Source organism: Budorcas taxicolor, chromosome 4 (genome assembly GCF_023091745.1).
Source record: "Budorcas taxicolor isolate Tak-1 chromosome 4, Takin1.1, whole genome shotgun sequence".
Taxonomy (NCBI): Eukaryota; Metazoa; Chordata; class Mammalia; order Artiodactyla; family Bovidae; genus Budorcas; species Budorcas taxicolor.
In genome coordinates, this window is record NC_068913.1 from 31,345,515 (window position 1) to 31,360,520 (window position 15,006).

At 36.6% G+C, this 15,006-nt stretch overlaps 1 protein-coding gene across 1 annotated transcript in view; it reads left to right on the forward strand.

The window, feature by feature from the left end:
- The first annotated feature begins 7,542 nt into the window (after positions 1–7,542).
- ABCB5 (ATP binding cassette subfamily B member 5) overlaps positions 7,543–15,006 on the forward strand; it is a 116,872-nt gene continuing 109,408 nt past the window's right edge. The window contains exons 1-4 of the mRNA XM_052638460.1: positions 7,543–7,594; positions 9,444–9,517; positions 11,623–11,677; positions 11,996–12,146. Of these exons, the coding sequence (XP_052494420.1) occupies positions 9,465–9,517; positions 11,623–11,677; positions 11,996–12,146 (259 nt within the window). The 5' untranslated portion in view covers positions 7,543–7,594; positions 9,444–9,464. The remainder of the gene's footprint in view (positions 7,595–9,443; positions 9,518–11,622; positions 11,678–11,995; positions 12,147–15,006) is intronic.

A 15,006-nucleotide genomic window follows, 5' to 3' on the forward strand; every position in this document is an offset into this window, starting at 1 on the left:
TCATTATAATCTCTCTTAGAACTACTTTGGCTACATACTATAAATGTTGACATGTTGTGTTTCCATTTTTGTTTGTTTCAAGATTTTTTAAGTTTCTCTGTTGACTTTTTCTTTGATTCAGTGGTTGTTCAGTGTATGTTGTTTAATTTTCACACATTGTGGATTTTCCAGTTTTCTTCCATTATTGATTTCTAGTTCCAGACTATCATGGTCCAAAAGATACTTGGCATTTCAGTCTGCTTAAATTTGCTAAGACTTGTTTTGTGATCTAACATATGATATATTCTGGAGAATGTTCCATGCATGCTTGAAAGGAATGTGTATTCTGCTGCCGTTGGATGGAAAGTTATGTATGAGTCTGATAGGTTCATTTGATCTAAAATATAGTTCTGGTTCAGTGTCTCTATTAATTCTCTGCCTGGTTTAGCTGCTACTGCTACTGCTAAGTCACTTCAGTCGTGTCCGACTCTGTATGACCCCATAGATGGCAGCCCACCAGGCTCCCCCGTCCCTGGGATTCTCCAGGCAAGAACGCTGGAGTGGGTTTCCATTTCCTTCTCCAATGCATGAAAGTGAAAAATGAAAGGGAAGTTGCTCAGTCGTGTCCGACTCTTCGCGACCCCATGGACCACAACCTACCAGGCTCCTCTGTCCTTGGGATTTTCCAGGCAAGAGTACTGGAGTGGGGTGCCATCGCCTTCTCTGAGGCTATCCACTGTTAAAAGTGAAATATTGAAGTTTCATACTATTATTATATTGCTATCTATCTCTTTAGATCTGATAGTGTTTGTTTTCATGTTTAGTGCTCCAGTGCTGGGTGCATAAATATTTACAATTGTTTTATCCTCTTGGTGAATTTATCTCTTTATCATTATATAATGATTACCTTCTTAATCTCATTACAGTTTTGATTTAAAGTCCATTTTGTCTAAGTGTGGCTACTCCCGTTCTCTTTTGATTTCCATTTGCATGGAATATCTTTTTTCATCTCTTCACTTTGCACCTTTGTGTGTCCTTAAGGATGAAGTGAATCTCTTGTAGGCAGCATGTAGTTGGGTCTTGGGTTTTTTTGTTACTCTGTCCGCCACTTTATACCTCTCAATTAAAAATTTTAATCCACTTATATTTTAGTAATTATTGATAGGTGAGGACTTACTAATGCCATGTTAGTGTTTTCTGGCTAATTTTGTAGCTCCATTGCTTCTCTCTTCGTTTCTTGTTATCTTCCTTTATATATTCATGATTATCCATAAAGATATGCTTTACTTCCCTTTTTTTATCTATTGTGTATCTACTGTAGGTTTTTACCTTATGGTTACCATGAGGGTTATTTAAAACATCTTTTGTCAGTCTGTTTTAAGCTAATAGCAACCTAACTTTGATCATATCCAAAAACTCTAACCTTCTACCCCTCCTCCCCCACCTTTTATGTTTTAATATAATAATTTAACTCACTTTATATTGTGTATCCATTAACTAATATTACAGCAATTGTTATTTTAATAATTTTGTCCTTTAACCTTTATACTAGAATTAAGTAGTACCACCATATTACAGTATTAGAGTATTCTACATCTAACAATATACTTAACCTTACTAGTGTTCTTTATGTTTCTATATATTTACATTACTAGGGTGGCTCAGGCAGTAAAGAATCTGCCTGCAATGTGGGAGACGTGGGTTCTATCCCTGGGTTGGGAAGATCCCCTGGAGAAGGGAACAGCTACCCACTCCAGTATTCTTGCCTGGAGAATTCCATCAATAGAGGAGCCTGGCAGACTACAGTCCATGGGATCTCAGAGAGTCAGACACAACTGAGCAACTTTCACTTAGGGTTTCCCTGGTGGCTCAGATTGTAAAGAATCTACCTGCAATGCAGGAAACCAGGGTTCAACCCTCGGGTTGGGAAGATTCCCTGGAAAAGGGACTAATTCGTGTCCTTTCTTTTCAGCTTTAAGAATTCCTGTCAGCTTAGGCAGGTCTTGTGGTGATGAACTCCCTCAGCTTTTGTTTGTCTGGAAAAATCTTTATCTCATCTTCATCTGTGAATGACAGCTTTGCAAGGTATTCTTGGTGGAGAGTTGTTGTTGTTTTTCTTTTAGTGATTTAAACACAATATTCCACTTTCTCCTGGTCTGCAAGGTTTCTGCTGAAAAATCTGCTGTTAGCTTCATGAGCATTCCCTCACACGTGAGAAATTTCTTTTGGCTTATTGCTTTTAAAATTCTCTCTTTGTCTTTAATTTTAAACAATTTATTATATATAAGTGTGTCTTGGAGAAGATCATTTGGAGTTGAAACTGGAGACCTATGAGCCTCTTGAACTAGAATGTCTAATCTCTCCCTAAAAATGGAAAGTTCTCAGTCGTTCTTTTTTTTTTTTTTCATTATTTCTTTAAATAAGCTTTCTACTGCTTTCTCTGTCTCATCTCCTTCTGTAACTCTAATAAAGCTGGGCTTTTTCTCTTCATAGTGTCTTACAGTTCATGGGAGCCTTCTTCACCTTCTTCACTCTTTTTCATTCATTCATCATTTTATTTTCATTTTTCCTTTGTTATTCTCTTACCAGTAATTTCAAATGACCTGTCTTCTACTTCATAGATTTCTTCTTCTGCTTGATTGATAGGCTGTTGATTCCTTCTCTTTCATGTATCTCCATTCATTGTATTCTTCAGCTCGAGAATTTGTTTCTCTCTTACGATTTTTATTTCTTTTATACTTCTCATTTTGCCCATGTATTGTATTCCTGATTTTGTTGAATTGTCTTTCTGTTTCCTAGTAGCTCACTGAGCTTCTTTAAAACAATTATTTTGAATACTTTATCAGGCAAATCTCAGTTCTCCATTTCTTTGGGATCAGTTACTAGAAAATTATTGTGTTCCTCTGGTGATATCCAGTTTCCTTGATTTTTTATGTTTCTTGAGGTTTTACATTGCTGTCTTTGCATTTGAAGAAGGAACTATCTCTTCTAGTCTTTCCTGACTGACTTCAGGAAAGAAATATACTTCTTCAGCCCTGTTAGGGAATTTTAGGTGTTCTTAGACCTTTTCTATGATTATGTCTACTTTACACTTCTTGCTTCCTCATGGAGGGAGATTCTTAAGATTGTGTGCCTTCTCTTGATCCTGCACAGCCAGACCACATACTGACAGCTTCTCACTTTCTTTATTTTCCTAGGGCAGTGCTCAGTTTTGTGTGGTTTTTCACAATCCTGTAAACTTCTGTGCATATGCATGCATGTTCACTAGCTGTTTGTAAAGCCTTGTTTACACCATCCTCAGGGGTGCACACAGGGAGTCAGTCACAGGTTGGGAGGCAGTAGAGTGTGCGTGAGGCATGCAGAATGTAGGGGGTGCTCATGGGCCAGTTGAGGAAATCTGTAGGCAAGGCATCCCAAGAAACTTTCGAGCTGGCTTCTTGATATGACTAGTAGGATCATATCAAGACTAGTAGAATCTGCACCCCTTTGATATGTTCCATTCTGAGCCCTGGCTGCTCTTATCCCAGCTACTCCCAGCCCCCTAGTCATGCAGCACACCTCAGTATTCTAGATAGGGCTAGAAAGAAATGGGTATCTTTAGAGGCTTCCTATATAGCTGAGAAAGTTAAACTATTTCTCTTACTCTCTTCAATCCATTTAGTCTCAGGTTTTTACTGCAATAGTGAGCTGAAACTTCTCAGCTGGACCATCCCAGACATCTCCAAAGGCACTCTTGTCTGTGAGTGATTGTCTAAATCAGTGTTTTGGGGGTGGGAGATGGTAGAAAGCTCCTATTTCACCATTTTGACCTCTGCATTCACTTCTTTTTTTTTTTTTTTAATCCTGATGTTACACTGACATCTTGTGGTAATTGATATGGCTTGTTTGTCCTAAGCTGACAAAATGAACCAAGTAGTTACATACTTTAGAAAAGGAAGAGAGGTATTGAGTTGTAGACACTGTGCTTAGTGCTATAGTAAGGATTAAATGTCTTACCCAAAGTTATATGCATGGGGAGTACAGAATTTGAGTCTAGGCAGTTTGACTCTAGAAATGTACTTTCTAATATGATAGCCACTAGCCATGTGTGGTTTTTAAAAGTTAAATTAGTTAAATTATGTAAAACTAGAAACTTAGTTCCCTCAGTAGCTACGTTGTGGTCATGGTGATTTGGTCGCTAAGTCAGGTCCGCCTTGGGACCCCAGGAACTGTAGACTGCCAGGCTTCTCTGTCCGTGGGATTCTCCGGACAAGAATACTGGAGTGAGTTGCCATTTCCTTCTCCAGGGGATCTTCCCGACCCAGGTATTGAACCTGGGTCCCCTGCATTGCAGGCAGATTCTTTACCAACTGAGCTATGAAGAATACCCCTAATAGCCACATTACAGGTGCTCCAATAGCTACACATGCCTAGTGACTACGTCTTGGATGATATAGAGAATATCTTCATTTTTGCAGAAACTTCCATTGGATAACACTGCACTAGAAGCAAAACTCTTGACTTTACTATACCACTTCACCTGTACTTGTATATAACATTGTCAGATTATTAAAGCAAGTTTATCCTCAAATTGAAATGGTACCCCACTCCAGTATTCTTGCCTGGAGAATCCCATGGACAGAGGAGCCTGGTGGGCTATAGTCCATGGGGTCTCATAGAGTCGGATATGACTGAAGCGACTTCACATGCATGCACACATCCTCAAATTTTTAATCATTCATTCTGTGCAGATGACTATCACAAGTATACATCTAGCTTAACAGTTTTCCTAATTATCAGTGTCACATTTCCATCTATATGAAAGATATGTTCACTTGGACACACAAATATTAACCAAGCTTTCATTTTTAATCTAAATGTAACTTTTTCCCCTAACCAACTTTCTCTCCTGACTTCCCTATTACCATCTTTCTTACTCTTTTATTCCCAGTTGCTGAAGTTTAGTTATTGAACTTGTTCTAATTCCTTCTTTCTTGTTTCCTGACTCTATATCTTGTCAATTTTTCCTGAAAAATATTTCTCAGATTTTACTTTCTTACTGCTGTTAAACTAGATCATAATGGGTCAACCTGGATTTTATCTTTTCCCATGTCCTTATAATCAACATTTATCAGGTTAATTGTATCAAATATCAATGGCCCTGTCACTCTCTTTCTCAGAAAATTATAACAGTTGCCCTAAAATTTGGTTCAGTGCATTCTACAATCTTATCTACCTTATCTCTTTCTTGATTTTTGCATGAACTGTTAATTCTAACCAGACCGGTCTCATTCCTCTATTATGAGATAATTCATCTTTGCATTCCTGAAATTATGTTCCTATTCCTCCTCCACACATCTCTGCTTATTGGCATATTAACCATCCTCCAAAGATTAACCTCAGGGCCCTTCTTGTCTGTGTGGTGAAACAATTTAGGTCAGAATGTTCTTCTTAGATGTTAGAAAAGTCACTCTATGTACTATTCATCATATAACTTCCTGTCTTGCTGGGTATAATAGTCAGGATTCTCCAGAAACTACCTATTGGTTTTGTCTATATCTGTATCTATCTATCTATCTATCTATCTAGAGAGAGAGAGAGAGATTAGAAAAGGGGAGCATTAAGTTTTAAAAATTGACTCACATGAGTGTGGTGGCTGGCAAACCCAAAATCTTCAAGAAAGGATAAAGGCTAGAAACTCTAGCAAGAATTTGATATCTTGAGCCTGAAGACAGTCTAGAAGCAGAATTATTTCCTTTTTAGAGAAAAAAGAGAAAACTACAAACAAATATCCCTTATAAATACTTATATAAAATTCCTCAACAAAATACAGTAAGTTCCCTATATATGAACCTAAAGTTCCGAACCTTCAAAGATGGGAACATGCATTCACATGTCCAATCACATAAGTTAGTTCCCGTGTCTGATGTACGTTGTGATGTTCATGTATCCTCTACAAGGGTTTGTGCTTTTGTGTACTTTACTGTACAGTACTGTATAGAGTATAGTAGTATAGAATCTTTATTTCAAGCCCAGGATGTCCAAAAACAAGGGTAAAAGCTGTGGTGATGTAGCTGATACTGCTAAGAAACACCGTCTGTTTCACTGTACTACTCTACTTTTTAGAGTACTGTACTATAAGACTAAAAATATTTTCTTTACTTTTTGTGCTTAGTTTTTTGTGTATTATTTGTGTGGAAAGTATTTAAACCTATTACAGTTCAGTACTATATAGCCGATTGTGTTAGTCTAGGTATTATGTTAGTTTATGTTAGTTCAGGCTAATTTTGTTGGACTTAACAACAAATTGGACTTTCAAACACGCTCTTGAAATGGAACTCGTCCATATGTAGGGGACTTGCCGTACTAGCAACCAAATTCAACAGCTTATTAAAGTGATTTCACATCTTGAAAAAGTGAGATTTATTGCCAGATTGCAAGGGTATGTGAACTTTCAAAAAGCAATCAATTTAATGCATGCGTGGTTGCTGAGTCACTTCAGTTACATTCAACTCTTTGCCACCCTATAGACTATAGTCTGCCAGGCTCCTCTGTCCATGGTTTTTCCAGGCAAGAATACTGGAGTTGGTTGCCATGCCATCCTCTAGGGGATCTTCCCAACCCAGGGATGGAACCTGCATCTCATATCTCTTCTGCACTGGAAGTCAGGTTCTTTACCACTAGCACCCCTTGGAAAGCCCCAGCTGATTTAACACATCTCATTAATAGACTGAAGAAAAATTTGTGTCTATCTCAGTTGATATAATAAAAACATATGACAAAATTCAACACCATTTAATGATAATAACACTCTACAAACTAAGAATAAAAGGAAACTTCTTCAACATGATAAAGACCATCTATTCAAAAACCTACAGGTGACGTCATACTCAATGGAAAAAAACTGAAAACTTTCCCATTAAGATCAGGAGCAATTCTAGGATGACTACTCTCACCACTTCTGTTCAACACAGTTCCAGCCAGCACACTTGGGCAAATAAAGGAAACATAAAACATCAATATTAGAAAAAGAACTCTGTTCTCAGACAAGATCTTTTATACAGTATCTGTATACAAGATCTTTTATACAATATCTGTCTCTGTCACTCACACACACACACAATTGTCATAGCTAATACATGTGTTCATCAACATGCAAAAATCAGTTGCTTCTTACTATTCACATTAGCCAAGATATGCAAACAACTTAAGTGTTCAGCCACCAGCAGATAAATATATAATGTATATCAGTCAATGAAAATGTGTTGTGCAAATGTGCCATTGACATTAGAGACATTTATTTTACTTATTACAATTACTAACTCAGCTAATAAAATTATATGGGACTAAACAATAGAAAACTGGGTATATAAACACTACACATCTTTTAAAAGAGTGTTTATTTGGCTCAGTGAATTTTCTTTGCTCATTTTGTTTCCCAAGTACACTATGACAAGAACATGGTGTGCTTTACTTGGAAATTCACCCTTGCTGTAATCAGATATTAAGGTGTGGTCAGAAAATAGGCTTTAGCAAAGCACAGTTCTGAAAGTGCAGTTGGTTTTTGTTGTTGTTGTTGAAGAGGAGAAACCACTGACAAGTTTGGTATAAAGCAGCAGATCATGCACTTACCAAGGTGAGCCTAAATTGTTTTGGTTTCTTTTAATGAATTTATGAGTTTTATTATAGAATTGCTAATTTCTATGAAATGCAATGTTTGATAGAGTCTATTTAATTACTTACACATATGTTAAATAACTGGAGATGGTATAACATCAGTATAGCAATCATGAAGATTTCTTGTATGAAGTTATAAACATTGGTTTCCAAAACAGGAAGAATATGCCAGTGTATTGGTATCATGCCTTCTTTCTCAAGGTCTCCCCTGGCAGCCCAAATAGTAAAGAATCTGCCTACAATGCGGGAGACCTGGGTTCTATCCCTGGATTTTTGGAAAGGTTCCCTGGAGGAGGGCATGGCAACCCACTCTCATATTCTTGCCTGGAGAATCCCCATGGACAGAGCCATTTCTGACCCATTGAAATCATTTCTTCATGGAGAAACTTACTATTTGAAAGTGTATTTTACAGGTTTTTACAGATGCTTAGGTAGTACAGTCCATGGATCTCAAAGAGTCAGACACAACTGAGCAACTAACACTTTCAGGTAGTGTTTAATTGATTACTAAGTCCACTCTACAGTTTAAGTCCATATATGTTATAATCATCTCAATATAGATATTACCCCATGAACTATACAGTCCCTGGAATTTTTCAGGCCAGAATACTGGAGTGGGCTGCCGTCTCTGGGGTCGCACAGAGTCGGACACGACTGAAGTGACTTAGCAGCAGCAGCAGCCTTTCTCTTTTCCAGGAGACCTTCCCGACCCAGGAATCATACCCAGGGAGAACCCAGGTCTCCCACATTGCATGTGGATTCTTTACCAGCTGAGCCACAAGGGAAGCCCAAGAATACTAGAGTGGGTAGCGTATCCCTTCTCCAGCGGATCTTCCCAACCCAGGAATCGAACCGGGGTCTCCTGCATTGCAGGCGGACTCTTTACCAACTGAGCTATCAGGCCCATAGATATTGCATGGCCTAACAAATCATATTGAGTCAAAAACATCTGTGTATTTGCAAAGAAATGATAATTTATGTTAATAATTGCAATCCTGAGACTAGCTAAGATCCTAACTGGGCTTCATTGGTGGCTCAGATGGTAAAGAATCTGCCTACAATGCAGGAGACCAGGGTTCAGTTCCTGTGTTGGAAAGATCCCCTGGAGAAGGAAATGGTGATCCACTCCAGTATTCTTACCTGGAGAATCCCATGGACAGAGAAGGCTGGGGGGGGGGCTACAGTCCATGGGGTCGCAGGAGTCAGACACAACTTAGTGACTAAATGACCACCTAAGATCCTAAAATATCATCTAAAGGAAGAATACACTATATTTAATATAATGAGGTCTTTTTAATATTCTAATTTTTAAGAGCTATTAATTCATATATAGTAGAAGCTCTAACTTCCTCATATTTAATAAACTAGAGAACTCTGCTCCCTCAAGCTACTGGCTAACAGAAACTATTGCACCAGTTTTTTATTTGTTTGTTTTTTGTTATTTTAACAGAGAAAACTAAGCACTAGATAATACAAAGGTTTTTATTAGTAACAATAAAATCCAATATCCTGGGAAAACATGCATTGGTCATGAAATCTGGCTTTTCTCCTTTTTATTCTATTTCTAGAATTTTATTAGCTCCAAATCTAAGCCCAGAATGAAGCAAAGAAGTTATAAATTCATGTTAAGTTCTGAATAGGTGAGCTAGGTAACCAGAAACTTATTTGGTGTGTCAGGGTTGGGGGGGCATGGTGAAACTCAGCAGCATGCTTTTCTAGAAGCCCTTAGGGATGTAAAGAACGCTTCATATCAATTAAGTGATAAAAGTTCACATTGTCATGATATACTTGTTGATATTTTATTTCAGAAGAATTAAGTTGTAAATAAGATGGCAAATTCTGAACAAACTGAAGAAATGCAAAAAAATTACCAGAGAAATGGGTATGTTTTGCCTAAATTCTACAAAACATGTTCTGCAACTTCAATTATATCTTATCCTTTTCTCAACTGTAGCAAAATGTCAATAATATTTTCCAAAAATAACAGTGCTGTTTGCATTTTGCTGGACTTTAACATAGTACTATAACTGGATTAATAGTAAATTTAGGAAGCATAATTGCTACAGGCTTTGATTTTGTATTTACTTCAGATATTTATTCTTCCAAATTTCTTATCTCTTACCAACATGTAGAGAGAAAATACTTAAATATTTTTAATTCTTTGTGAATCCTTCATTCCGTGTGGTACAGTTAATAAAAGAAAATATTGGATTCTAACTATTTTTTCAATAAGTTGGTATCTATATGTATATTTGTATGTTATAAAATTTTCCTACACCTGTAATTCATTAACTTAGAGATGTAAAATGGAAATGATTTTAAATATTTTATTTCTATCTTTACCATAATAATTGAGTTAAATTTCAGTGTATAAACTATAAAACTGTAGAGGCCTGCTTTAGATCACTAGTTATATATTCCTGAAACAAAATTTATCAAATAGAAGATAGGGCTCACTAGATCTAGAGCTTTAAAAGTCCACATTTGAGCTGGGAGAAGGAGTAGTAGGGCTTTATCATCTTGAAGCAATAATTTTTGTCATCTTTGAATTATCTCTGAGCAAACTGGCCCAATATGTTAGTAAATTATTAACTTCAGGTGGAATAAAATTAAGTGACTTGTCATTTATCAAAGCTGCCAGAACAATATGTTATGAAGCTGAAGAGAGGAGTCAGGAGTTCATTCTTCTGTGACATCTTTTTTAGGAAATTTAATTTGATCCCCTCCACCCTTCTTTCAATGCTTCAGAGTCTTGTGTGTGTGTGTGTGTGTGTGTGTGTGTGTGTGTGTGTGGTGTGTGTATTTAATGACAGATTACAGATTCCCTGAAATCAGTGGACAAAAATTTATATTCTTTGTCTGGAACTCCTTGAAGGTGAGCTAAGAAATGAAATTTTTAGTGAGTACAAATTTCTCAGTACACTTGTTTAATGTGTACCTAATAGAACTTCTTTCATTTAAAGCATACAGTTTCTCTTGAGCAATTTGTTACAAAGGGTTAAAAATTCTAATTCACCACCTCATACTCATTAGGATGGCTCCTATCTAAAAATAGTAATAATAATATAAAACAGAAAATAAGAAGTGTTGTTGAGGATATAGAGAAATTGGAATACTTGTGCATGGCTGATGAGAATGTGAAATGATGTAGGAAACAGTATGGTGATTCCTCAAGAAATTAAAAGAATTCCCACATGATCTAGAAATTCTACTCTTGGTTGGATACACAAAAGAATTGAAAGCAAGGACTTGGAGAGATATTTTTATACCTATATTCATAGCAGTATTGTTCACAATAGCCAAAAAGTAGAAGCAACCCAAGTGTTCACTGCTGGTAAATGGGTGAACAGAATGTGAGATAATACTTGCAATGGAATAGTATTCAGACTTAAAAAGGAGGAAAATTCTGACAAGTACTACAACATGGGTTAACCTTGAAGACATTTTGTTAAGTGAGATAAACCCTTCAGAAAACAATAAAACACTGTATTATTCCACCAAAATGAAGCTCTTAAAGTAGTCAGATTCCTGGAAAAAGAAAGTACAATGGTGATTGGCAATGGCTATGGGGGAGGAATTATTTATTGGGTACTGAGTTTCTTTTGGCCAAGATGAGAGGTCTATGAGTGGTTGATGATGATAAAAGCAGTATGATTGTACTTAATACCATTATATTCTTAAAAATAGTTGAGATGGTAAGTCCTATGTTATGTGTATTTTATCATGATAAAAAAAATTCTACTTCAGATGTGTGTCTTTCCGTTGTTACCTAACTAATAATGCAGAGACAGCCAGTGATAAATTACTTTCCCAGTGATTATACTAAAAACCTTTGTACTATATATCATTGTTTGATTTTAAAATTTCAGTGTTGATATAAACTTATTACGAAGAGTAAAATTTGATACTTCAACACAGTTTTAATTAGAAAATTCTACAAGTTATATTCACATTGTAATCTTTCCATTTTAAACATTTGTTTTCCAGAAAACTCCAAGAACTGCCTAAAGTAAGAAAGCAAGCTGTTGGACCTATTGAAATAGTAAGTAAAATTAGTTAGAAAGTGTGTCTATGTGTATCAGAAAATTTTAGGGGATTGTCAGGAGAATATAGAATAATTGTGTTTGTCTCATACAAACATAACTTATTTTTGTGTTTGGGGGGGTTTTAAGAAAATAATTTACAAAACTATTATTTCCAACAGGAAAAATATATGTAAGTAACCCATAAATGCTATAATAAGAGATTTTTTAAAAATAACACAATACCTGTACAAAGATCCAATTTTGCCCAAACTAATGGCAAAAGCTAAAGGCTGATTTTTGGTGTTTTTTTACTGTGTTTTATTCATTTTCCTCAGTTTCGCTTTGCTGACGGACTGGATATCACACTCATGATCCTAGGATTACTAGCATCACTTGTAAATGGGGCCTGTCTTCCTGTAATGTCACTGATACTAGGAGAAATGAGTGACAACCTTATAAGTGGATGTCTAGTCAAAACCAACACAAGTGAGTACAATATTTACCTTTCCATGTTGCTAGGGACTCAAAAGTACTAAGGAAAGCAGACATTAAACTCATAATACAGATTATTCTCTTGTCAAACTGTGTAATATTTATTCTTCTGTGTTGCCAGGGACTAAAGAACCAAAATCCATATTTGTCAGCCTTCTTCAAAGAAACAGAACCAATAGAATGTGTGTGTGTGTGTGTGTGTGTGTTTATGTAGAGAAAAAGAGAGACATGTATTTTTAAAAATATATATATAGCTCACATGATTAGGGGAGATCATAAGTCCAAAATCTGTAAGGTAAGTTGACAAACTGCAGACCCTCTGTTCCTTATTTGACTTTAAATATTAATTTATACCATATTATTTTCCACCCAAATTTTAATTTTTTAAATGCCCCAGTTTTGTTCAAGTGGAATAAATTCATAGTTTCCATTTCTATTTCCTTCCATGTGATGACGTCCTATCTACACAGTTATTAATTTTTTGATATTTTAATGATAGAGTCTAAAGATGTCATTTCATTTGGTAAACAAATGGAGCTGCCAATTCATTGAATATATGTTTGTTGATTGCCAGTTATGTCTGTCTGTCTCTTTCTCTGAATGAGTGAGTGAAGAAAGGGAAGGAAGGAGGGGAAAAAAGGGAAGGAGTAAGGACAAACTTAGCAACTTAAGACAATCTCTTTGGGAGTACTCCTTCAGTTGCAGGCATATGTGCTAAGTAGCTTCAGTCTTAGATCTGTTCTGTAAATGATTACTTTGTTAACTTTAGATAGGGTAGTCATGTGTGAAAGCGAAAGTCACTCAGTCCTGTTTGACTCTTTGCAAACCCATGAAGTATACAGTCCATGGACTTCTCCAGGCCAGAACACTGGAGTGGGTTAGTTAGTTAGTTCAGTCGCTCAGTCGTGTCCAACTCTTTGCAACCCCGTGAATCACAGCATGCCAGGCCTCCCTGTCCATCACCAACTCCTGGAGTTCACTCAGACTCACGTCCATCGAGTCGGTGACGCCATCCAGCCATCTCATCCTCTGTTGTCCCCTTCTCCTCCTGCCCCCAATCCCTCCCAGCATCAGAGTCTTTTCCAATGAGTCAACTCTTCACGTGAGGTGGCCAAAGTACTGGAGCTTCAGCTTTATCATCATTCCTTCCAAAGAAATCCCTGATCTCCTTCAGAATGGACTGGTGGGATCTCCTTGCAGTCCAAGCTGTTCCCTTCTCCAGGGGATCTTCCCAATTCAGGGACTGAACCTGTAGTCATGAGTATCTGACTGATACTGCTGAATTTTAATTTTGTTTTTGTTTGAGCCGTGTTACTCAGGGTTTCATTGTGTGTTGTTTCAAATGTAATGAATACATAAAGAGGTTGAGAAATATCTAGGTAAATAATGGGTTTTATTTGTGTAGGGATTCCTAGGTGGCTCAGCAGTAAAGAATCTGCCTGCCAGTTTAGGAGATACAGGAAATGCAGTTTCGATTCCTGGGTCAGAAAGATCCCCTGGAGGAGAAAATGGCAACCGCTCCAGTATTCTTGCCTGGAAAATCCCATGGACAGAGGAGCCTCGTGGGCTACAGTCCGTGGGGTCACAAAGAGTTGGACATGACTGAGAGACTAAGCACACATCCTATTATTGGTATTAATAACATAGCATATTATTTAAAAGAAGTGGAAATATTAAGGAGTATATCTTCAGCCTTCTAACATTGGTTTTCTGAAGGATAACAGAGGAGGATTTTTTGCTCCTACAATTAAAGATATATTTAATAACTATCATTGATCAGAGGCCCATTTTTATTCCAGCACTGAACTTTTTCACATTTTACCTCTATTAATATAATCTCCAAAATGAAATTATACCATTTTTATGTGATTCTAGGTATGATTTTTAGAAACAATATATATTCTCTTTGTTGTTGTTTTTTTCCAAACGATATATTGTAGGAAGAGAGCTGACTTCAGAGGCATTTCTCATTCAGAATGCAGAAATAGTTTTCTTCACAGTCTCCAAAAACCAAATTAAGAAATTGGCCCCATTCTTCACAAGACTCCTCTCCACTTCAATAAGAGACCTTGTTCTGTCTAAACAAGTGCTTCTGAGGAGGAGCTTGTGAATTATAGCCACATGCAGAGTTCCCTTTCTCCATAACTCCTTACATCCCATGACCTCTTTTTTTTAATATAAATTTATTTATTTTAATTGGAGGCTAATTACTTTACAATGTTGTATTGGTTTTGCCATACATCAACATGAATCCGCCACGGGTGGACATGTGTTCCCCATCCTGAACCGCCCCCCCCATCTCTCTGTTAATTCAGTTAAATTTCCTTAAAACTTTGTACTGAGGTTTAATATTTCTATGTCAACTTTGATATTTGTGATAAGCTGCTTTAAAAAAGTTCCAAAAATGGAATAAAGGAAAAATGCACATAAAGATCATATACATCATCATATAGGATGCTATTGTGTTTATGTAAGAAACGAAGAGCATGAGGTCTGTTGATTTATTACAAATGTTTATTATGATCAGAGAAGGAAATGGCAACCCACTCCAGTATTCCTGCCTGGAGAATCCCATGGACAGAGGAGTCTGGTGGGCTACAGTCCATGGGGTCGCAAAGATTCAGATACGACTGAGTGGCTAACACACACACATATTATGGCCCTTTAAGAAAGAAAATTATGATAGTTGATATCAACCTCTGTTTTGTGCTGTTGGTGAAATTACAACCTTGGTATACTAATTAAGGTATGATGTAGGTTATTTTAGAATATATATAGAAATTTTACATGGAAACAGGTAAACCAAGAATTATTTAAATACTATTTTATGATGTTGCCATTCTTGTACCCAACA